General features: G+C 45.7%; 1 protein-coding gene and 2 long non-coding RNA genes across 9 annotated transcripts in view; 2 read left to right on the top strand and 1 right to left on the bottom strand.

Moving 5' to 3' along the window:
• The window catches only part of brun (trafficking protein particle complex subunit brun), a 747,330-nt gene that overhangs the window by 179,091 nt on the left and 544,215 nt on the right, over positions 1–24,024 (top strand). For all 7 annotated transcript variants that reach the window (XR_012829487.1, XM_075698272.1, XM_075698271.1 and 4 more), the window contains exon 7: positions 5,267–5,338. Coding sequence is in view for 6 of the 7 variants with exons in the window: in XM_075698272.1 (XP_075554387.1) it covers positions 5,267–5,338 (72 nt within the window). In the remaining variant the exon portion in view is untranslated. The remainder of the gene's footprint in view (positions 1–5,266; positions 5,339–24,024) is intronic.
• Positions 5,350–14,255, top strand: LOC142587346 (uncharacterized). The gene is made up of 2 exons (XR_012829489.1): positions 5,350–9,219; positions 11,634–14,255. It is a non-coding gene; the product is annotated as an uncharacterized LOC142587346 (long non-coding RNA).
• LOC142587345 (uncharacterized) lies at positions 11,809–15,871 on the bottom strand. Its single transcript, XR_012829488.1, has 3 exons — positions 15,657–15,871; positions 14,331–14,495; positions 11,809–11,945 (listed from the first exon to the last, which is right to left on the bottom strand). It is a non-coding gene; the product is annotated as an uncharacterized LOC142587345 (long non-coding RNA).

The raw sequence follows: 24,024 nt of genomic DNA, 5'->3' as shown, positions 1-24,024 counted from the left end.
CCGTAATGCCTCCATGACTGCTGAGGTCTCGACTGAATCAAACGCATTCTAGTAATGAATGAAAGCTATATATAAGGGTTGGTTATATTCTGCACATTTCCCTATCACCTGATTGATAGTATGAATATTGTCTGTTGTTGAGTAGTCTTTACGAAATCCTGCCTGGTCCTTTGGTTGACAGAAGTCTAAGGTGTTCCTGATTCTGTTTGCGATTACCTTAGTAAATACTTTGTAGGCAACGGACAGTAAGCTGATTGGTCTAATTTTTCAAGTCTTTGGCATCCCCTTTCTTATAGATTAAGATTATGTTGGCGTTCTTCCAAGATTCTGGTACGCTCGAGGTCATGAGGCATTGCATTGCATATACAGGTGGCCAGTTTTTCTAGAACAATCTGCCCACCATCCTTCAACAAATCTGCTGTTACCTGATCCTCCCCAGCTGCCTTCCCCCTTTGCATAGCTCCCAAGGCTTTTTTTTTAGTTCCGGTATTACTTGTGGGATGTCAAATTCCTCTAGACTATTCCCTTTTCCATTATCGTCGTGGGGCCACTGGTACTGTATAAATCTCTATGCAACTCCTCAGCCTGTTGAACTATCCAATCCATGTTAGAAATGATATTGCCGGCTTTGTCTCTTAACGCATACATCTGATTCTTGCCTATTCGTAGTTTCGTCTTCACTGCTTTTAGGCTTCTTCCGTTCCTGAGAGCATGCTCAATTCTATCCATATTATACTACCTTATGTCAGCTATCTTACGCTTGTTGATTAACTTGGAAAGTTCTGCCAGTTCTATTCTAGCTGTAGGGTTAGAGGCTCTCATACATTGGCGTTTCTTGATCAGATCTTTCGTCTCCTGCGATAGCTTACTGGCACCCTGTTTAACGGAATTACCACCGACTTCTATTGCACACTCCTTTATGATGCCCATAAGATTGTCGTTCATATCTTCAACACTAAGGTCCTCTTCCTGAGTTAAGGCCGAGTACCTGTTCTGTAGCTTGATCTGGAATTCCTCTATTTTTTCTCTTACCGCGAACTCACTGATCGGCTTCTTATGTACCAGTTTCTTTCGTTCCCTCTTCAAGTCTAGGCTAATTCGAGTTCTTACCATCCTGTGGTCACTGCAGCGCACCTTGCCGAGCACGTCCACATCATGTATGATGCCAGGGTTAGCAGAGAGTATGAAGTCTATTTCATTTCATGTCACGCAATTCTGGTTTCTCCACATCCACTTTCGGTTATCCCGCTTGCGGAAGAAGGTATTCACTATCCGCAAATTATTCCTTTCTGCAAACTCTACTATTAATTCTCCCCTGCTATTCCTATAACCTATGCCATATTTCCCCACTGACTTGTCTCCAGCCTGCTTCTTGCCTACCCTGGCATTGAAGTCACCTATCAGTATAGTGTATTTTGTTTTGACTTTACCCATCGCCCTTTCCACAGCATCATAGAAGCTTTCGACTTCCTGGTCATCATGACTAGATGTAGGCACGTAGACCTGTACGACCTTCAATTTGTACCTCTTATTAAGCTTCATGCAAGACCTGCCACCCTCTCGTTAGTGGTATTGAATGCCTGTATGTTACCAGCTATATTGTTATTAATCAGGAATCCGACTCCTAGTCCTCGTCTTTCCTCTAAGTCCCGGTAGCACAGGATGTGCCTGCTTTTTGGCACTGTAGCACCTAACTGAGGCCTATTATATCCCATTTAATGCCCGCTTATTCCTCCAATAGCACTGCTAGACTAGCCTCACTAGATAATTTTGTAGCATTAAAACATTGCCAGGTTCAGATTCCAATGGCGGCGTGTCCAGATCCAGAGAGTCTTAGCACTGCTGCGTCACAGGCCTGACCGCCGCCGTGGTCAGTTACTTTGCAGCTGCTGGGGGACTGAGGACCAGGGTTTGATTGTTGTATTCATATAGGAGATATATAGGCATGGAACAATAACGACGACATTGAAATGGGACGCTTTCTTTGCAGAAAGTTAGCAGTAGTGCCACCCAATGTTGAGTTATCAAACTACAGATCTCTCGTCCGTCCCATCCTCGAATATAGCCACATAGCCTGGAATCCACATCAAGCTTAGCTGACCAAATGTTTAGAGGCAATCCAAAATAAAGCGCTTCGTCTATTCCGAGTACTCCCGGAGTGACAGTGTGATTTCACTGTGCAATTGCGCCGCCGTACAAACCCCGGAAAGCCGTTGGGGCCTTCGGGTTGACTATTACGACAGTGCAAAATACCATCCAGAAGAATGAAGAGGTATAAGGAAGCATTGTTGGGGGCGGATAACGACATTGCATCGACAGGCATCACGACATTGCTCACCAGCGATAAGGCGGAGCTGTGACACGGAGAAAACACAAGCAACATTCTCGATGTCAGAGGTGTCATAGCTGTCGATGGGGTAATGCAACAAACTATTTGCATCTTGGTGCAGGTGTCTGGTCTTGTGAATCACAGAGTATGAAAACTCTTGGCGCCTCAAAGCCCAACGCAGCCCGTGGGATCCTTTAGGGAGAAAAGCCAGCAGAAAGCATCATGGTTGGTTACTATGGTAAAGGGGCGGCCATAAAGTTTGTTAGGTTATGTTATGACTGTATGTTAGATGCAACAACAAAAATTTTGCCTTCTGTATGGCCAGCCCAGGGATCCTTTAGGGAGGAAAGCGAGCAGAGAGCATGATGGTCGGGTACTATGGAAAAGGGATGGCTGTAAAGTTTGTTATGATGGCGACGTTTGTGTTATGTTATGTTAGGTTATGTTATGGCCGCACATGAGAGGCAACAATAAAAATCTTGCCTTCTGGATGGCGTTTGCCCTGCAGACTGAGCTTGAGATTTGAATTGCGAAGTTCCCCTTAGACAAACAATGACGAGAGAGGGCGAGAAGTTTGCCTAGCGAGTTCATATCAGCCGCCATTACCATGCGGTGCACCCCACAAGCGCGCTGATAGTGAAACCCACAGAGCATCCCAAATTGGCACAGCATACCACAAGATGGCGCCAGCTGCTTTGTGCCTGTGTTATATATGATCATGCTCCATACATACACGTCCTGAGAAGAGAGAGGAAAAAAAAAAGTGAAATGGGAAGTGGCGCTCGCTCTTTTTACAATCTCTCCCTCTTTCTCACTGAGCACAGAAATGCTTTGTGAAAGCAGTCCCACAGCAGTAAACTGCCCAATTTGGAGAAGATGGTGCCATCAAATTGCAAAGCTGTGTTGCCTGAGACTAAGCTGCTAATATTGCAAGACTCAAAATGGTATGAGCTGGGGATATCGACAATTCTGAAATCTGGGAGTGCAGCAATCATGACGAGCAGAATCAGTGGCCATGCTGATCAATGAAAAGAGCGTCAGGGACCCTTTTTTCGTCGCAAACAACTGTTTCAGAAAGGTGTGCCCCAGAGTGGAAATCCCCCACGATGGTGAAACCAACACGGCGGAAGCCGCTGAACACTAGGAGCACATCGCTACTGACGAGGAAACAGATGGTGCTTTGATGGACGAGTTTCTGAGTGCAGATGGGGCGGCATCGGTCTACAAACAGATCTCCGGCGAGGCAATTGTTGTCGCCATAGACAGCAGCGTTGTGCAACGAAGGCAACGACAGCAGTGTCGACGAGATTGACAAAGGCTCATCTTTGATCCCAAACCCGATGTTCATGCAAAGTGTGCTGTCATCAATGGAGTCGTTTTCATTAATTGTTCTCGTGCATGCTAAAGGACTGCCATCATTGTTCAAACAGCAGCTGGACACAGCTTGTGCAGCTTGTGGACTATTTCAGCATGCCTAAAACTTGATGCACTGTATAGAGGAATAAACATTTTATTTTTCAGTCTACTTCCTACAGTGTCCTTTTTTTTTTGCGCTAGTGGCAAATTTGGTTTCAAAGCTCCAAAGGTATGTTTGTCAGCGATAATTGATTATGTCAGTAGGATTTTTCGTTCTTGATATTGTTATAAGTGCACTACGCTGTATTATATAATGATGCCCCATTTTTTTTGTCTGCTTGTGCAATTTCTCTTGTTATTACAACCCTGCTTTTAACAATCAGTCAATAAATCAACCCTGTTAATTGTTAACAAGTCAACCCTGTTAACAATCAGTCAATAAATAAAATGTGCCGTGGATTTTTTATGTACACAGTTGTCATTTCATGAAAGGTGTGGAAGAGGCACAACTACAAGTATCTAACTCTTTTCGATAGTAAAGGCCATTTCAGCTCTGTGACAAGAACACTGGACCTTATTTTGAAGTCATCATTGCTGCACTCAAAATGGTTTGCACATTTCTGCAAGCATTCTAGTTTATCTGTGTTTGATCTATGCACCGAAAATCCTATGCCGTAAGTGAGCTATTAACGTGCCGTGCAAAATGCACAGGGAAAAGAAAAAAAGGACAGGGCAGACCGCAGCTCTCATCTTGCACAGCAAGTTAATAGTTCAGTGTGAACCAACTAGTTCACAAGAAAATACTGCAACCTATGTAAGTGATGTTATAAAGCAACTATGATGGTAAGCCTCTGTTTACAACTGTGAGATGTTGCCTCAGTGGGAAAGACAATGCTAGCTTGTGAACAATCACATAAAATAAAAAAGATGGGGAAAATACAAACCACTATCAGTACAGTCTCTGTTAACTTCTACTACAATGGAAACCTGTTAAGCTGTCGAATTATTCAGCTGCACTCTGCACTCCTTGGTGTGCCCAGATGGTTGAGTGGCCACACCAGAAAGGCATTGGTTCAAAGTTTGGTCCCTAGATGACCAGTTTGATCTTCGGCACCAAAGGTACACTGTCGTCCACTTCCAATTTGAACACTGCTCCGGGCGGCCGGCGAGGCCGGCGCCCACGAGCGGCGCTCCGCGGATCGCCGGCCGCGCGGAGCAGTGTTCAAATTGGAAGTGGACGACCGTGTATCTTTCTTGGGAACCTGTATATGTTTTCATTGTAGCTTCGTGCTACAGTCGGGTGAATAAAATCTTTTTGCTTCCATGAAACTTGGGGATTTCTGAAATATTGATTTCTCAATGTTTTTCACAAGTGTCATTTGAAACTTATTTCTTTTTGTATTTCCCTCTGTATAATGCTTAAGAAGGTGCTCGAGGTAAATAAATAAGGTAAATAACAATAAATGTGCCTTGTTAGGGCATCAGATCTTGAGCACTGACAAAGCAGTACGGGTCAGCATTTGCAATTGCGACTATTGATGGTCTGTGTGGTGTAGCACATCTTCATTTGTGTTTGTGCAGCGTCCCCTGGGTGCAGCGGAATTTGTCCAGAGTGTCGTCTCCATGAACATGGTCACGTCAGAGGCAGAAAAGGTGCGCTTTGTGCTGAGTCACTGAGTACAGTTTACCGTCTGCATGTGTCATCTTTTTGCATCGAATTGGAAGGCTCTGAGGATGCCATGTCGTGGGGGCTGTGTATACTTGGGCGACATCCTATTTACACCCTCAGTGGTGGCAGTTACTACAAATTGTGCGCTCCTGCTCCTACAACGACGTACTGTTATAGCTGCCTCCAGGGTTACAAAGTGCATCAACACCTTTGCGTTGACATTGTACTGCTGTGCACTGCTATCTGGCTGACATCTCTGATTACTCCAAAATCAGGCCAGTTTACTAGGCAAGTCTATGAAAAGTCGGGGTCTAAGAAAACTTCTTTACTATGCCCATGGTTCCAGCATAATTGCAAGAAGTCGCCGAACCAGGACCAAATGGCGAATACGTAATTAATGGTGGTTAGGTGACGGCAGATGAAGTCGGCATCTGAGGATTATGTTGCGATGGCTGCACAATCAAATCAGCAAGGCACAATTGCCCCTAAGTAATAATAGCAAATCATTTTGCAAAGCATTAGGCAAAGGCTTTAAGTTATCTCAAGCACTACCACTCCCACGCCAAAATTATAAAGTATGGGATACCATAGACTACAGTAATGTTTTCTGGAGGGGGAGCCTTTGGGAAGCCAGCTATACAGTTAACCTTTTGAGGGTGAATTTCTTTTGCGGATTCCAATTCTTCCTAGGGACTTATTTAAAAAAAAATTACCGTAATTTTTCTAGGGTGACCGTTATTTGAGAAAAAAATATTTTGCGTTGGTATATATGTACTCTTCATTCATGAATAACAACAATAAAAAAGCAAATAAAGTTATGAGAATTATAAATTTTATGCATTGTTATACACGTAGTCCAAGGCTTTGAAAACGCGCACACAAGACTATTTCGCAACTCTCACCTGTTCCTGCTCTTACACGAATATTTATGTCCATAGCATAATTGAACTGCGTACTCAAGTAAACTGTGTGGTTGTGTGCCCGTCAAAAAAAGCGAAACATGTGACACACTTCCGCTACTCATCTTATCGCCAACCAGAGGCAATTAGTTCTTGCGAGTGTCCAAAAAAAAAAAAGCAACAGAAATGCATGCACGGCAGCATCCTTTCTATGCGCACCCCCTGTGTTCACTAAACGAGCGACAAACAAGCTGTGGTCCTTTGAGCGATTAGTAACAAGATAGCCATCAGTTTTGCAAGCGAAAGAAGCCGAAACCGCCTGAAGAACAAAGCCCAAACCATTGCCCGCCCGCGTGCGCGCCAATTATAGACGCGTGGGAGCAAACTACCTCTAAAACAAACTGTGCAACGAAAACCGAGAGAAGGAGGTGCACGAAAGAAATTCCTTGTATTCCCACATAGTGGCAGCACATGATAGAAAAGAAAAAGTTAGGGAATTGGTGCGCTTTTAAACGTACAGATGGCGCCATAAATATTGTGGGCTTCTCTCACACCCATGCTCTTGGGACAAAGGAACAACAACAGAGTAGTGCAAACACTCACCAGGGCATTTATTGCACCTTTCATAGATCAATGCCTGCTAGCCGAGTTGCTATCGACAAAATATGCCGATGGGCGCGCGACAAATCTAGCAAGTCCGACTCACCGCGACCGGATAGCGAGCGAATATGTTCGCCCCATGCTGGCTCCCAACGCCTGATCGTTCGCGCGCACGGTGGCGCGTTCCAAGGCGGCCACGCGAGACGGTCTCGCAGAAGCATGGATCGGCGCACGCGCAGCACGGCACGTCCGTACTGCTTGCTGTCCTGTACCCCAGAGAGAAAGCGCCTTGTCTTCCGGCGCCCAAGTAGCCCCGCCTGTTGGCGGCGTTAGCAGCGCAACACTCGCGCCATCTCTCGTACTGCGCCTCAACCACTGCGACCGCCGCGGGCGCCAGGCCACGCCGCGAAGCCGGATTACAGGAGACGCGCTATGCGGGAAAAACATCAGGGGACGCGCGAGAGTCGCGCATCCCTACATCCCCCCAACCTTAAATCACTACATATTCCAGTGAAACATGTCACACGGTCTAACATCAACCTGTGCTTCGCGAACAAGATAGGACATGCAACAGTGGCCGCGCTGAGGAAATGTCCACACGCTGTCCATAACATGCGAGCCCACATTGTCCCTGGGTACACCGCTGGCGTCCGCCGGTCACAGCAGCAGCTTTGCAGACTCGACAGCACGATTCCAGGCCAGGACTCCGGAGACGACGACGCAGTAGTCGGTACGAGAAAGCGTCGCTCGCGCCGACGCACCCTGCTGGGAAGAGCCGCCGTAGCTGTCGGTGACCACCGGCTCTTTTGTCCGCTGCCGATGGTTGTGAGCTGGATGCAGGAGGCCGCCGAAGTCGCTGCGCCGAACTGGCCACAGCATCACCATTGCCCGGTGGCTCGATCGTAGTCCGGGGCAGCAGCGCAGACGATGTGCAGGTGACGTCAAACCAGGGGTGTCTCCAATCACGCTGCTTACGCTCGGCAAACAATAAAGTAGTGCAAGGGAGAGGAAGTCTGCATGCGCATCGCCCACGTGTTACGATGTTCAACTCGGCTAGCAAAGATCGGGCAGCTACTCAGATGCTAAGTTCACGTGAACGAAGCTCGCTTCCTTGAGTCGAATGAGTCATTTCAATTCGTGCGAGGCTAAATAGAATGAGGGAAGCAAATTGCAACACCTCAACGCCACGGTCCACCAGGTTGTGTCCCTCCATCCCTCCACGTGCGACAGGCAGCTTCGTAAAACCTTAGGCCTAAAGCGTCGCTACCCTGACAACAACCGGCATCCAAAAACAACACCCAAAATGAGTGCAAAACAGGCAGCCGCGAGGAGACGTCAGCTCTGTGAGGTGGTCCTACTCTGCTCGGTGCACACAGCATCCGAGTTGACAGCGCCCACCGTCCCATATGGTGTCGGAGCGCCCGGTGCCAGGCCGCAATACCAGTCAGCCTGTAGCGGCACCCGTGGCCCGCGGCCACCCGGCTCCCAGAGCCGCGACTTCATCAGAGTCAGAGAGATAGAAGAAGCTATTTACATGAGAAATTCGGACCACCCACGAGGCTTCCATACTCACTCGCTTCAGGCTTGCCAATGCTCCACGGGCGCTGAGCCTCGCTCTCCCAGGAGGCAGACCACGTGACTCTCGTACCGACGAATGTCATTTAAAAAAAAAAAAAAAAACACTTGCGAAAAGGCTTAGCATGTTGACATGTTCAAACACACTACAGCCACCGTTGCCTCTCCAAGAAAGCATGCCACCAACGGTAGTGATCAAAATCCACGCTAGCCCTACGCTTCGGTTCAGACAAAGGTCTCGAACGAAGCAAAACTGTTAAATCTATCGTCCGATGCCCCAAAAGCCCCACGTTGGGCGCCAGATGTGGGGTTCTCCGTGCTCTTCCGGCGCCCAAGTAGCCCCGCCTGTCTTAACGCCCAACCACACGCGGTGAATCGTGCGCGCCTGGCTACGCTTCACGCGTCTTCGAGGCCGTACGCGGCTGTCCTACGCGTCTAGTGAGGGCAGACGTGCAGGAAACGCGCGCGTCAAGGAGGTCTTGATCTTGGGCGTCATTTTGAGCGTACGCGACGAAAGTGGCAGCTTGTGCACCGACGTCACGTGGGCCGCATGTACACTTCCGGCGGTTCGGAAAGGTTGTTGAAGTTTCAGAATCGTGCGGAGACGCCGGGAGTCGCTGCTGGTTTTGTGTCGATAGACCACCGAGGCTATGGAGGCGATCAACAACGAAGCACTGATTGCGTGCGTTGAGGCTCGACCTGCGCTTTGGTAGCAGGCGAAACACAAGCGCCACAAGAACAAGTACATGACGAGGTGGTCGTGGATCGTCATGCCCAACGATGCCGAACAGGTGAGTGCTCGGAATTTTATACGGGCATCATACCGGAGCAGTTTCAATCGCGATCGAGCCCGATCGGGATCGGATTTTGTGATCACGATTGCCTGTACTGCGCAATCTGCGTAGAACCGATTGTGATCGAGGAATTTGATCGCGCTCGATCGCGATCCAAAGCCTAGCTGTGTGGCACTGGTATAAGCTGCCTCTCTCATCAGCCGACTTGCAGATGTCGAAAACGCGTTTCATCTGTGCAGATGACGTTATCACAGTGCAGCAGTAGTGATGGAAGTCCTTGGGGAATAAATTTCGGCGCCTGGGAAGACATTTCAGAAAGAAAAGAGCCGCGCCGTGCCAGACGACGTTCAGGACGACGTCATCTGGCTGTTTTTCGACCAGATGATGTTCCTGCGCTACACAATGGAGTGTAGACCGCAAGTGATCTTGAAATGTCCATCTTAACCGGCGTGTTAAAAATGAAACGCGGCATTCTAGTGCTTTCCCTTTACTACTTTGACCGGAGATGCCGTATGTTTGTATTATAGCTGGAAATATGCATTGCACTTATGGGAATCGACTCAAAATTGTGCTTACACAAGTAAATCGACGTACAGTGTACATTATATTCAGCTTTGTCTAATTGGCGATAAAATATTTGTGCGGAATCGCTGCTCCGATTATCGCATATTTCGTTAAATGTGATCCGGTAAGGGGACATACAAGCAGTACAAGGATAGCTTTGTATAATTATTTATTTAGATACCCACAAATCCAGTTTGGCTTTGCAATGGGGAGCAGAAAAAGCAGAAATACAGGTACCATATAACAAGTAAAATAGCACACAAAAACCTAACAATAAAGCATAAGACAGAAGTACAGAGAATATCACATACAAATTAGCAGGACGAATAAAAAGAAAAGGGCTTGCATGATGCACACACAAAAACAAAACACAAAAGATGCAAGTAGTTTCTTTTGATTCTGTGCACTGATCCTAGAAGGCAGCATGCAAGTCAATGGCCAGTATTTAACTGAGTATTGAATCTTGTTATATTCATGTGTGTCTTGGTCACCGCAATGAACAGCTTTAATTTTGCATTTTGTTGCTTGCCAGCAGTGTGCAAATCGGTGCTTCATCACAGACCCTCAAATATTACCTAGCTTGATTAGGGATTCATTCAGTGTCATCATGCTGTAGGAATAAATGCACCATATTACTGACGACGTTGTCGGCTGTGTAATTGATAATTAGTTTTGTGTCTGCTCAGCAGTGTCGTTACCTAATTATCAGCCTGCGGTTATTCTGCCGATCCGAGGTGCTGTAGTTACTGGTTTAAGCGAAGCTTTCACAATGTTTGTGGAGAACGCTATTCCTACTTAGCAAAATTTCTAAGGAAAGACTAGATGGATCCAGTTAAACACATTCACACTGTGCACAAAATGATTATTGAAATTTTACATGCCAAAACCACGACCTAGTTACATTATTATAATTGGTATTTGCATTACGTCCGGTACTGGTCACTCATGCAAGACAGTAGTCAGTAGTCAGCTGGGATGACAATGGTTCAACGACTACATTAACATCAGTATGAGGCATTCAGTAAGAGCTATTTGGAAAGACACTAGGAGCAGTGGTGGGAAAGTCCAGAGAAGAGGCAAAAAAAGCTTGGCTTTAAGAAACCTTCTGGAAGGGTTTGCTAGCTAAGGTCAGCTTTGCTGGGCCAAAACACCCTTTACAAGGCAGATGGCAAGATGACAAACATTATTTTATGTAACTTCCTAAATACAAACAACAAATGCACTGACTACTACGTACACAGCTTCACACTGTGTTTAGACGTACATTCAGTTAAGAAAAACAGTTTAGAATGAGATGAAGTTTACAAACAAGTGAAAGGTAAACAAAGTTACAAGCCAAGAACGTTTCCAGTAGAAAAACTAGAACAGGAGAGAGCCTTATACTAAAGCAAGACCTAACAGTACTGCTACTCTATGTTTAGAGAGTGCAAGCGTAGGTCGTTCAACATGAAATATATTAGGTGGTTTAACTGATTAAATGTAGTAGAATGCTTGCTGCTAATTATTTCAAAACTGAAACATTCCAAATATCATGCACTGTTTTGAGTAGAAGTTATCACTAGGCTTTAGGCATGCAGATCTCATAAGAACTGCTTAAATGCATCGCAATCAAAAACAGAAAAAGATACAAAAGCTACACTTTAGCGCATGCAGAACCTGTTCATTCCGGTTGTGTAGGCAAGCCACTTTTGTCCCTACAAAAGTGACTCAGAGCTTTGGTGTTCTCTAATAAAATCACACATTAAAACAAATGTGGACTGATTTGAGCCTTCATATATTTTTGCATTCAGACTGGCCATTGTGTACACATTGGCAATATGTGCAAACCTTATTACGCTCACATGCAGGGTGCCCGCCAACCTTCCACCAGTGCCCCCATCGAGTGAGGAGGGAAGTGCTGCAGACATCTTAACAAAAAATGTGCCAGTTTTTCGATCTAGCAACACTTGAAGTGCCATCACCATCAAGTGAAGAGTCAGAAGCGCCAGCATCGACTCTGTCTTCGGTGTCGCATGAGTCTGTGGAGTCTCAGGACATTTTGGAATCTCTTGAATCGCCGATGTTTCCAGAAGTTCTGGTTCCTGAGGCTTCTGAGGCACACCACAGCAGGCTGCTGGCTTCAGCAGGCAGTCGCAGGCTGGATACGTTGGGAAGCATTGCTTCCGAAGCAACGTCAAGAGGGAGGAAAAGGAAAAAGAAAGATGAGAGTCAGTTAATATTAGAGGAATTAGGCAATGTTTCAAGTGCAATCAAAAGATGCAAACCACTGGATGACCTCAAACTTTTGCCGTCTCTCTGCTCAAACACATGAGAGAGGTCAGTGAGGATAAGCATCTCGATATGAAAATTAAATTGATGCAAGTAGTAAAGTAATTCAAAGATTAATGTTTTTTAATGTATACTTTTTGTATAATAAAGCCAAGAGATAACGAAACAAAAGGAAATCATTGATGAATTTACTTACTTTATATTGAAATGGAGAAATAAGGAGGAAAATGAAAGTATACGAAAAGGTAACCTCCCATTGATGGGAGACGAACCCACAACCTTTGAATTCTGCTTGCATTGCTTTACCAGTAGAGCTGCAGCAATGGCTATCACTCTGCAAACTTTCTTGAGCCTGTATGTGCATGTACTAGATCTCACCCTGGTAGCGTTACCCAGTGTTACTCGTGCAAGAGCACTCGAAGAGCCTAAACTAGTACACATAAACATTCTAAGAAATAGATGGTGGAATAGCCTCCAGCTCAATTGGTTTTGGGTTTAGCTCCCACCAGTGGCAAGTTATATTTTGTCCACTTTCATTTCCCTTCTCCTTGTGATGTCGACATTACAAATAAAACGGCAGTTATTTTCCTTTATGCTTTCTATACGTTTCCTTGTCTGTTGTTGACATATCAAAGCCCTCTTCTCTTTTGTTCAATTTACATTGTGTTGTATCCATATTTTTGTGCGGTATTATTCAAGAATTTCATAAAGTTGATATCTGTGGGCCTGGTTGGTTGGCCATTGCTGCTGTAGAGATGTGTGAACATGTTTTAGCAACACACCTACGATAAAGAAGCACTGACTTGCAACTAAAGGTTTGTTGTTGCAAGACAAGTGTTTATCGCTTTCATCTGTCTTTGCTCATTCATGCTGTCTTGCAGCAATGAACCTTTTTGAGTTCACCACCTGTGCATGTAGAGTTTGTGCATGCATCTAGAGATGCCTGTACATGCCTATAAATAAAAAGAAATGTAATGAACCTTCAACCAGCCGCCATTGAAAATTTTGGTTATATGCTGCAAGTTGTAAAGCCTGTTGGGGCGTTCTAGCAGCTCAAGTATTTTTCAAATTGTTTTATTATTATTACAAGAGGTAGCAGAAAGGGAAAAGTCTTGCCACCACATAGCCAGGAGGCAAGGTTCACTGCCAACATAGACAACCTCTACCTCTCCCACAACTATGATCCACAAGCCACATTCCTTGCATTTTTTTTTGGTGTTCCATGGCTCAGTTCCAGAGTTGGTTTTGCATGTTCTGCATTGGATGTTTGGCCAAAGTCTTTGTCTGTAATCAGTGACACTGAAGGCAGTGCGTAAATGAGACATGTATACGTATGACCCTGCTTCTCTGGCAGGAAGCAGGGCTACCTGACGGGAGCCGTGAACAGCATGTGAGCTTTAAAAAAATTCTTAAGCTGAAAAAAATGTAAGGAATTTCTGCGGCTGTCGGGCTGTTCTGCAGTTGTTTAATACTTTTCAGGCACGATCGCCACTATACGACTTACACACCACCGCAGAGTCTAGCCACCTCAATCCCCACACGTCTTGCCCGAATGCCAAGTAGCTTGAATGCAGGTTGAAAAAAATTAGTACCAATGTCTCAATTGTTTGCATACTAATTATGATGACATGACTTTTCTTGACAATGATCTGCATGGCTGTGGGGGCCCTTTTTGAGTGACATACGATCAAAATTCATTTGTGTAGGTTAGCTACTACCTTTGTTTAATACTACATGTACAATCATTCCTCAAAGCATGTTTCACAGGTTGCGCAAGGTCAAAAGCACTGAGGTAGCTTTTGTGCGAGATCATTCGATGGCATTCTTTTGTTAGCTAACTGCTAGCCATAGTTAGCCATAACTACTACACTGGTGATGCACTAAGTTGAAACTTTGTCTCTGTGATCATGTGATCTTTTTTTTTTCTGGTATTTCCTTTCACGCACATTGTCAATACCTTCATTACTATTTCTCGTTTTGTATCAGCATTTTGTGTCCCATTTTTTTATTTGTTTATGAGTTAATAAATATTTAGTTGTGTGTAATGAACTAGATTATGTATTAGTATTTCTTATGCACACTCATTGTCAGTCATTTCGTTCTTTCTTTCGTTGTGCTTCAATGTTTTGTGACCCCTTCGTGATTTGGCTGCCAAAAGGCGGCGGGCAGTATTGTGTAAATAAAATAAATGATACATTAAATGACAAAGAAACAGTGTTCTTCTGTATTCCTGCAATCGCACATTATTACTCTAGGGGCAACTATCCTTTACAAACCTCAATGCTACAGCAAGTCGTTCTCCAGGCTCTAGGGGTTTCTCGAATGTGGTGCTGCCGTGTGAGGTCCTCTGCGACAAAGCTCAATAGCTTGTCGAAGAGCTGTGGTGTCTTGCGAAAGAACTTGTAGAAAAATCCGTGGTCATCCTGACGCATCCGTTGCATCTGTAAAAAATTGTGCGTTACTACCTGGCAGAAGGACCGTGCTCTGCCTGCATACACTTGCAGGTACCGGGCGCTGTACACTTTTCACTGACACACACGCATAGCCATTAGCCATGACTAACTTTACCCCCTTCTTTGTTTATATGCTTGAATACAAACAGTGTGTCGGCAAAACAGAAGAGCCAGTCAACGGTATATTAAAGAAAAATCGTGCGGCCACTGCCAAGAAACTTCAGAAATTAGTTGCACAGCATTTAAACCTGTCAGGTCACAATTTAATTACATTACACTTCATATTCTACAGTCACACTTCTGAGAGACAGAAAATATAGGAAATTGTATCTCATCCAAAAGATTCATATACGACAACCAACACGTGCAGAAAGGTGTTCTTGAATCTATGCACTATACTAATGGCACAAATATAACTAGCAGTCCTTAACTTTTTGTAGGGGTGTTCTAATACCGAAAAGTAGATTTAGAATAGAATATCGAATGAAATGAAAAAAATAAGCTGGATATCAAATAAAATATCGAATAGCAGAAAATGTATTGCAAAACTTAATCCTTACAAATTTTGTGCAAGAGGATGCTACGCAAGATCTGTATAAACAGTATGGTCTACTGTTAATAATAAAGGAAGCCCCAAATTAGTATTACAGATCGTCTGTTAAATAGAATCAAGTGCTTCTTCCCCTCTGAAGCTAAAGAATTAGTGACGGTATGTTGTACTGCCTACACGGGTTAGACAGACGGCTGTTGAAACGTCGTGAGGTGTCGTCACCACGTATCCAATGTACGATCTGTGCGCTTCGGGCGGCTAATCAGCCCGATCTTCGCCTATGCATTCGCGCTTTCCGAACTACACCCCGCTCTTGTCGTTCCCTCTGTTCGCGTACGTCTCGTTTTCGTTTCGATCGATGCTGTCAACCTGGACGAACCTTGTACCGACGACGCGATGCTGTTCTGCGAATTCGGCGTTCGCGCGCTGCGAGTACGATCCCCGCATTGCTTCTATAACCCTTTCACTTTGTCTCCTATATGCGCGCACTTAAAAACGCTGATAAGTAATTGCTGTCCCGACGAAGATAAGTCCACATGTCCAAACACTGGCTCCTAGTTCTACCACTGTAGATCATCGAAAGAAAAGAAGTTACTCACAGCCGTAAAGTGCTTCTTTACGCAGTTGAAAGACTGGCCGGACCCTCCAACGTCGCCGCAGACGCTTTCTGCGCTCCCGCCGCCTTTGCAAGAGCAGCCGCAGCAAAAGCTTCTTTCTCATGTGGTACATTGCGGGAAGAGAACGCCTATGCCGGCGAAGCAAGCGGCTAAGCAACAGCTCGACAGCAACGTCGTTTGTGGTCGCGCGCTGATGTCAGCTGCAGTCGTGGGCAAGCAGACGCTATCGCGCGTGATGTTGATCATTGATGTAGCTTTTCTTGTCATAAGGATGTGTAGATAAAAACGGCGTGCATTTATCAACTTAAAAACAATGTACTAGCTCTAACATTGATAAATTAAATAAAAATGGCTGGTCATAATGAAATTAAGGATAAACTTTTCTCAAACCAAAGACGAACGTTTCCGCCATCGCTGGTCTGACAGCCCTGTGCTACGCGCAGCGAAGCGCGCACGTGTGCGCGTATCGTGTGGCTGGCCGCCCTTCCCTTCATCACCCACGTACGCGCACGCAGACGCGTACGCTTACGTGTACGCGTAGCGAGACGCGTATCTCGTGCTGCGTGTGGTTGGGCCTTTAGCAGCGCAACACTCGCGCCATCTCTCGTACTGCGCCTCAACCACTCCGACCGCCGCGGGCGCCAGGCCACGCCGCGAAGCCGGATCACAGGAGACGCGCTATGCGGGAAAAACATCAGGGGACGCGCGAGAGTCGCGCATCCCCACAATATACGGCATCGACCATTTTTGGACTTGTTCATGACGCCGTATATTTATGTCATTGACTCTCAAAGGGTTAAACCTCGATATAATGAACTAGATAAAATCAGCAATTTGCTTTGTTATATTGAAATTTTGTTGTATTGAAATTCAATCTTTTATGCAAATAAGTACAGTCGCCAATCGATTTTTCTTGCAAAGAAAGGGGCCATAGAATTTTCCGAATTATCATGCAATCGAAAAAAGCAAATTCGAATGAGAAAACTATTTTGATGAATTTGGAGGTCGGCGACGATGACATGGTTTCATGCCACGTTGAAAGTATCTTCACATCAGTGGTACGAATTAAGCGAAGCCAGCCACTGTTTCGCCTGAACTCCGCTCCAGCAGCTGATAGCGTCACCCGCACTGGGACAATGCTATTACGAAAAGTGCCGGCAGCGGGGAGCGAATGCTTTGTCTACCTTTCACTTTGAGTCACTGAAACTCGAGCTTTCGCAACCTCCAATACTAGATGTGCGAGAAGACAGCTAACATGATGCCATGCTCTCTCGGCATGCCCACTCTTTGCATACGCGGCAGATTACCTCTAAAGAAGGTTATGCGGCCGTGTACGCGCTCAGCCGCGCTTACAGCCATGTGCTGCCAAGACCGATACACGCGCCAGAAATCGTGAAGCGCCAACTTACCCGTCCCCAGCCCCTCACGCGCGCTTGATCGCATTACTGCGAGCGAGCTCCCCTCCCCCTCTTTCTCTTTGCTTGTGCGGGAAGCGGCACTCGTGAAGCCACCATATTTCTTGTCTCACCCTCTCGTACTTTCACTCGCATCTAAAGCACAAAGGGTGTGGGTTGCGATAGGACCTTATCACACTTATACCTGATACTGAACATGATGCAGCTCCACTTCGGCGGTCGCTCTTGTTGTGCCGCACACAATTTGAAAGGTGCGTTTGCAAACAGCTGCTTGTAATTCAATCATTTTACCATCTGTTTCTGCAGCAATTTCCATTCGTTGTCTTGGTATTCCTTTGTGGTGGAAGCGAAATTTCGTTATATTGAAATCGCGCACAAACACACTTTTTATATGGAGGTTCTAAATACATGGTGTTCTATGGACAAGAGGTTATGAAAGGTAAATACTTCGTTATATTGAAGTTCATTATATCGAGGTTTAACTGTATTTACACTGTAGCAGTCGCCACCCATAATATCTAAGCAAGGATTCCTTGTCGGGCATGTAAAATGCGTAACAAGGGCCCATAGCAACAACAGTGATTGCATTCAGCAACTTAGTAATCTTCAGGTAACCCACTGCAGTAGCTTAGCATCTATGGGGTTGTGCTTCTAAGCACGAAGTCGCTGCATCAAATCCCGGCCACAGCGGCCGATGGGGGCGATGGGGGCGAAATCGAAAAACGGCCATGTTCCATGCATTTGGGGTACGTTAAAGATCTCCCGGTGGTCAAAATTAAGCTGGAGTCCCCCACTACAGCATACCTCATAATCAAATCATGGTTTTCACACGTACAACCACAGAATTAAATTCAATTAATCTTCAGGCATTACTAGCTTGGTGAAATTACCCAGAAACTCTATAAACCAGACCTACAAGAATGCATAGAGATTAGCACTAGCTATAAAAGTGCCTAAAACACACTACAACTAGCCACCAGCTTTCATAACAAAATATTTCAATGCACTTCTAAACGGAAACAATGTTTTACAGGAATACTATTCAATATTAGTACAGTAGAACCTCATTTGCACATTCATGAAAACACCTTGAGAGAAAATGTACTAAAAAAACAATTTGACAGACTCGGTAGTTGACATCTACTTAACGCAAAGCATTCCACAAATCATTGCAGTACGGGATGACAAAGTGCACCGAGCTCATGGGACCAGAACGGCCTGAGGTGTGCACTCATTTTTGCGGATTCAGCAAGCCTACTTTGCACTCTGATAGCGAAGAGAGCGTGAAGAAGAAAGCGGAGGATGAGGGTGCAGCAGCAGCATGAGGAGGAAAGCAGAGCAGGAGAGTAGTGTGGGAAGGAAAGCATAGCACTCTGCAAGACAGCATAGCCGCGACGATGGCTATGAGATGGTGCCAGAGTAGTGCACGTCGCTTGTTTACTGATGACGCCACCGGTACCATATATGGAAACAAAGCGCAGCAAAAGCGGAGGTCTGTCTGTGGCGCTGCTGTGGATTGCGTCCATGCATCACTCACGTGTTGCCTCTCGCCATGTCCAGATTTGTGAGGCAGTTGCGCCACACTTCACACCCATTTGCAATGCGCCGCATGAGACACTGTCCACGCCAGCCAATATATTGCGAAATGAAAGCGCATATACAGCTGTGCTCAAATTTTTGTCGGTGAATTTTTCGCATGAACGCAATAAATGGCAAAAGAGAAGCGTAAATGCATTGGGCCATTTCTTCTGTTCTCGATCCTGAACGTTGGTTCAGGGAAATCGTACATGCTAGGATTGCATCCATGAGGTTCCCCAGTATATTGCGATACGATTGACAGATGCTGAAGAAGCCTCGAGGAATACGGCTGGTTGACTCTGGCTGCACTGCTCTTGTGTATACAGGGTGTCTACCAACCGAGAAAACCGGGAGTTCTCGGGGATGTTGAATAGTCTGGAAAAACCCAGGGAAAACTCGGGGAATTTGTGCTTCTAAAGTTTGCTGTAAATTTGTTGAAAGGGAAGAAAAGTTGCAGTAATGCTGGCTTGAGTAACAGACAGCAATCGTAACGAATAGTCTTCGACGGCCTTTCGTCGGCTGGAGGAGTTGCCAGTGTACAGTCAACGACCGACTTTCCAGATGCCCGATAATCGGGATGATTTCGTGGCACCACCACATACCCCATAGAATCACTGTATCAGAATGTCTGAAATTTCGCATGCAAGAACCCTTCGCCATCCAATTTTCTGGACTTAGTGCCGTGACCGCAGGTCCGAAATGGCATTAATCAAAGCCACCACCGCTGCAGTTTTGAGTACCTTGCCAGCTCGAACCGGCGCTCTCGCACGCAGATCCACTGGAAGCCGTAGCCACCACTGTGGCAACGCTAGGCCTAGCTGCTTCAACGTTCGCTATTAAGCTTCTTGCCATTGGGCACCGTGTTTTTCATTAAAAGAATTGGCCGCTGTCAGAAATGGCATTAACTCTGCTTTTGTGGTCCTCATGATTGGCTTCCAAGCTTGGAAAGCACTGTGCATTGAATAACTCTGGTTGCCAAAGGTCAGTTTCGCCTCTGTACAGAAATGTTACTTAGTGAGGCATGCGCAAAAGTATTGTGGTAAAGCATAAGTGTGAGAAGGGGCAATTGCCATGGGACACAGTATGTATTCCTTAATTATAGACACGTGCACTCGGTATCTCCTGTCACAGTACGAGCACCAATATGCCTAATAAGTGTACCGACAGGCCTTGAGAGCTTTTTCGAATGTGCCTGTGGCGGTTTGAGCCCTTAAGGGCAGTAAAAGACATGCATTCATTTTTTCCAACTGGCCAATTTTTCGGATGTTCTTGTGGCCCCTAGGGACCAAGAAGATGTTTCAAATGGTTCGTGGGGTGAACGCGCGGTGGAAAGAAGACGAGAACAGAACGGACCTACGCATTGAAGAATGAACGGGAAAGGAAGCGTGCTGCGGCGGCTTTGAATGAGCTTGAGCTCAGAGAGGAAAGTGTTGGCTGATGCCGAGATTCAGGTGTCCCTCATACAAAACAGAATAAACACTTTAAAGCAGTGAAGCACAACACTGAGGTGCCGTACGCAAGCTGAGAGTATGTCAGGACAGTTGAGGTTGACTTACGAGCTGTTGTGAGAGAATCTCAATTACAACAAAGTTTGGGTCTCGTACCACTGAGCTTGCTATCAGTTGATAGAAACAGCTCATATCCTAAAATACTTGCTTCTGTATGCATCTCCTTATTCGTATTTGAGAATGTCCAACTTGATTTGTAATTTTTAGAAGACATTTTATTTGCTGTGCATTTTACTAACCCCTCCCTTCTATTCTTGTTTTGAATAAAATAAACACTACTCCTTAGTATTCATACTGGATTAAGTAGCTTCTTTTTTTATTTTTTCACATGCTTACTAGAGAGTGCCAGCATCGGGCGACATGTTTCCCGTCTTGACATAAAACATAGTTCTACGTAGCTCAGGCAAATTTGCAAAAGCACTCAGGGAAAACCTGGAGAACTCAGGGAATTTGGAAATGTCAACTTAGTAGACACTCTGAAATAGTAGAGTGTAGTAAATGCAGTCTTTCACACGTAGCATTTCTACGTGGAGGCACTGCTGAGTTTACCTCTTACAATGGTGCTTTGTTGATTTCCATTTACACACAATAAACAGAGGAAGTAGAGGACAGAGCCACACAGACGTGGCTTGAGGAACTCTCAAGCCCCTTGGTAACATAAAGCTGCGAAAATTCGCATGCTTTGAAAAATACCATATTTACTCAATTCTAAGCACCCCTGTGTCTTCACGATCGCGATGCCCAAAGTGAAGGGGGCAGTTAGATTCGAAAACTCTAGAATAATCCCCCCCTCTCCTTTAGTGGCATATCTTGACAAGATGGGTGTGAACACAAATAACATTTTATTTGGCAAACATTCAAAAGAAAGATACCTGGGTGCAGACAGTGAACACCAACGCTTGTTTCTGATACTCACTACTCAGTCACTCTCACTGCCCCTCTAGTCCGTTGCACAGCTTGAACTGTTGCTCTCAGTATCCCACAGCAGGCCATCTTCCATTCTGTCCACATGGTTTGTAATTTAACAGTTCTTAAATTACTTGGCCACAACGTCGATTTGGACCTACTTCCCTGCAGTTGAAATTCACCTTGCTACGATTGACAGGGACGCTTCCTGCAGCTTTCCCGTCGGCATCTTCTTCTGGTTGGGGCTCTGCACCCACTCTTCATACTCCTTTCAAAGATTAGCTTTAAAAGGTTTGTGGACTGAAACATCGAGGAGTTGCAGCACTGGTATCATGCCACCGGGAATCACGACCAAGTCACAATTACTCTGCTAAAGCTTGGTCCTTACCTCTGGGATAAAATAGCTGTGAAATGTGTCGAACAGAAGCATCGACCACTTGCCTGCAGGTCCGCCAAGCAATGCTCTCGGGCACTGCTGCCACACGAGTCGAATCCAGTCGACATCAGCTCGGCTGTTATCCACCCTTTTTCCTGGGCTCTTATGGTGACATCTCTAGGAAAACAATCACTTTTTGTCATGTCTTTCCTTTTCAGGGTGATGTATGGCGGAAGCTTTCGGCCATCAGCTGTTATGCACAACATCACTGTGACATGCTGCTTCTTGTACCCTGTCGTCTTCACCTTCGCTTCTCAGGCTCCTACTTCATTAACTGTGCACGCCCTCGGCATGTCAAAATACACCGGCGCTTCATCAGTGTTGCCGTTCTGGCTGAGCTCATAGCTGTGTTTTCCTGCAGAGATAGCCATCAGTTTTGCAAGCACAAGAAGCCGAAACCGCCCACGTAACAAAACCCAAGCCGCCGCCAGCCCGCGCACATGCCAATGCGCCAGCGGTAGCATGTAGATGCGCGGGAGCAAACTAACTCTAAAACAAACCATGCAACGAAAACCGAAAGAGAGAGGCACGCGAAAAAAATTCCCTGTATTCCCACACAGTGGCAGCACATGACAGAAAATAAAAAGTTAGGAAATTGGCACACTTTTTAAATATACAGACGGCGCCGTAAATATACGGCATTGACCATTTTTGGGCTTGTTAGTGGCGCCGTATATTTACGTCATTGACCCTCAAAGGGTTAAATTCTCATATACCAAAGTTCAAGATAACTAAATTGTTTAACTTCTTGTCTATAGAACACCATGTACATGAAACTTCGTTAAATTGCGAATTTTGTTAATTCTAACTTCAAAAAAGTTATAGCAGTCAAAATTATTTCACAGATTCCTTGAACATTTCTGGTGTATAATATCATGTCGGCAATCACTTATAAAGAAATATCAAGAAAGTCGGATCATAGTCGGACCAGTTGTGGGCACCAGCGTACTCAGTGCAGATTGTGCCAAGAGCAATGCATCGGCGTGGCTCACAGCGCCCGAGATGAGTGTGTTGCATTGCACGGTGCCGTAAGCAATGGCTGACCATGCCTAGTGTCTACAGCCATTATCAGATGGTACCCTCAAATTAAAAACAATAGTGAAAAAATATATGGATATTAGTGCTGAGAGAAAAAAATGAAAAAGAAATGTAGCAGTTTCTCCAGAAAGGCAGAACATTGATGGCGTTAGCAAAAAGAAAACTATACCCGCCGTGGTTGTTCAGTGGCTCTGGTGTTTGGGCTGCTGAACACGAGGTTGCGGGATCCAATCCCAGCCATGGCAGCTGCATTTCGATGGCGAAATGCGAAAACACCCATGCACTTGGATTTAGGCACACGTTAAAGAACCCCAGGTGGTCAAAACTTCCGGAGTCCTCCACTACGGCGTGCCTCATAATCAGAAAGTGGTTTTGGCACGTAAAACCCCATAATTTTCAAAGCGACAACTGCACGAAGTAAGGTTCGTAGTTTTAACGGTGTCACATGCACTCAGGCAAACATCACTTGATGACTAAAAACACTCGCTGTCACAACGCGAGCGAACGCTTCGCACCGTGCCTCGGAAACTTTAGATTACATGACCGCCAGTACTAGATGCGTGGGAACAAAATGTCCATGAAGGCACCAACCACCTCGGCTCAAGCTTTGCACTTGCTGAAGATTACCTCCAAGATACAGCACATGGCCCACATGTAGAGCTGCGGCAAGGGTAGAGGAAAGGAGATGCTTGTTCGCTGTCAAGGAACTCTCCTTTTTGGATCACCGTGTGAGTGCAAGTGGTCTTGCCCCACTCAAGTCAAAGGTGGATGCTGTGATTAAAGCACAAACGCGCCTGCCGATGTAGCCTCGCTGCGGTCTTTCCTTGGGCTCGTAGGCTATTACTCTCATTTTCTTCCCAATTATGCAGAGGTGGTGGAGCCACTGCGACGGCTTCTTCGTAAAGGACCGAAGTTCGTGTGGGATCAGAGCACCGAGGAGAGTTTTTGCAGGATCAAGGAGATACTGTCATCATGCGGGGTGGTGGCTATGTTCAACGAGTCTTTGCCTGTACAAGTGACCACTGACGCCTCGGCATATGGACTGGGAGCTGCGCTACAGCAGGTAGTCGATGGAGAAGTACGTACAGTGGCATTCGCTTTGAGGACACTAACTCCAACAGAACGCAAGTACTCTACCGGGGAACGAGAGGCGCTGGCATGTTTATGGGTGGGCGAACATTGGCACGTTTGTTTGTGGGGCCGCAAGTTTGTCTTACGAACTGATCATCAGGCTTTGGTGACACTGCTGTCCACAAATGGGGAGGAAGACGCCCACTGCGTATTGAACGCTGGTGTGCTAGACTTTTGAGATACAACTTCACTCTGCAGTACACAAAGGGGAACACCAGTTTCGTTATGGTTGCACTTTCTAGGTTGCCTTTGACCTCTGCAGAGGACGAACCCATGGAGGAAGTAGTTGCTGTGGTTTCCAGCGTGTTAACTAAGAGTGAGTTGCATGCAGCAACAGC

Source organism: Dermacentor variabilis, chromosome 7 (assembly GCF_050947875.1).
Source record: "Dermacentor variabilis isolate Ectoservices chromosome 7, ASM5094787v1, whole genome shotgun sequence".
Lineage (NCBI taxonomy): Eukaryota > Metazoa > Arthropoda > Arachnida > Ixodida > Ixodidae > Dermacentor > Dermacentor variabilis.
The sequence above is the reverse complement of the archived record's forward strand: the minus strand, read 5'-3'. Positions and strand labels throughout refer to the sequence as shown.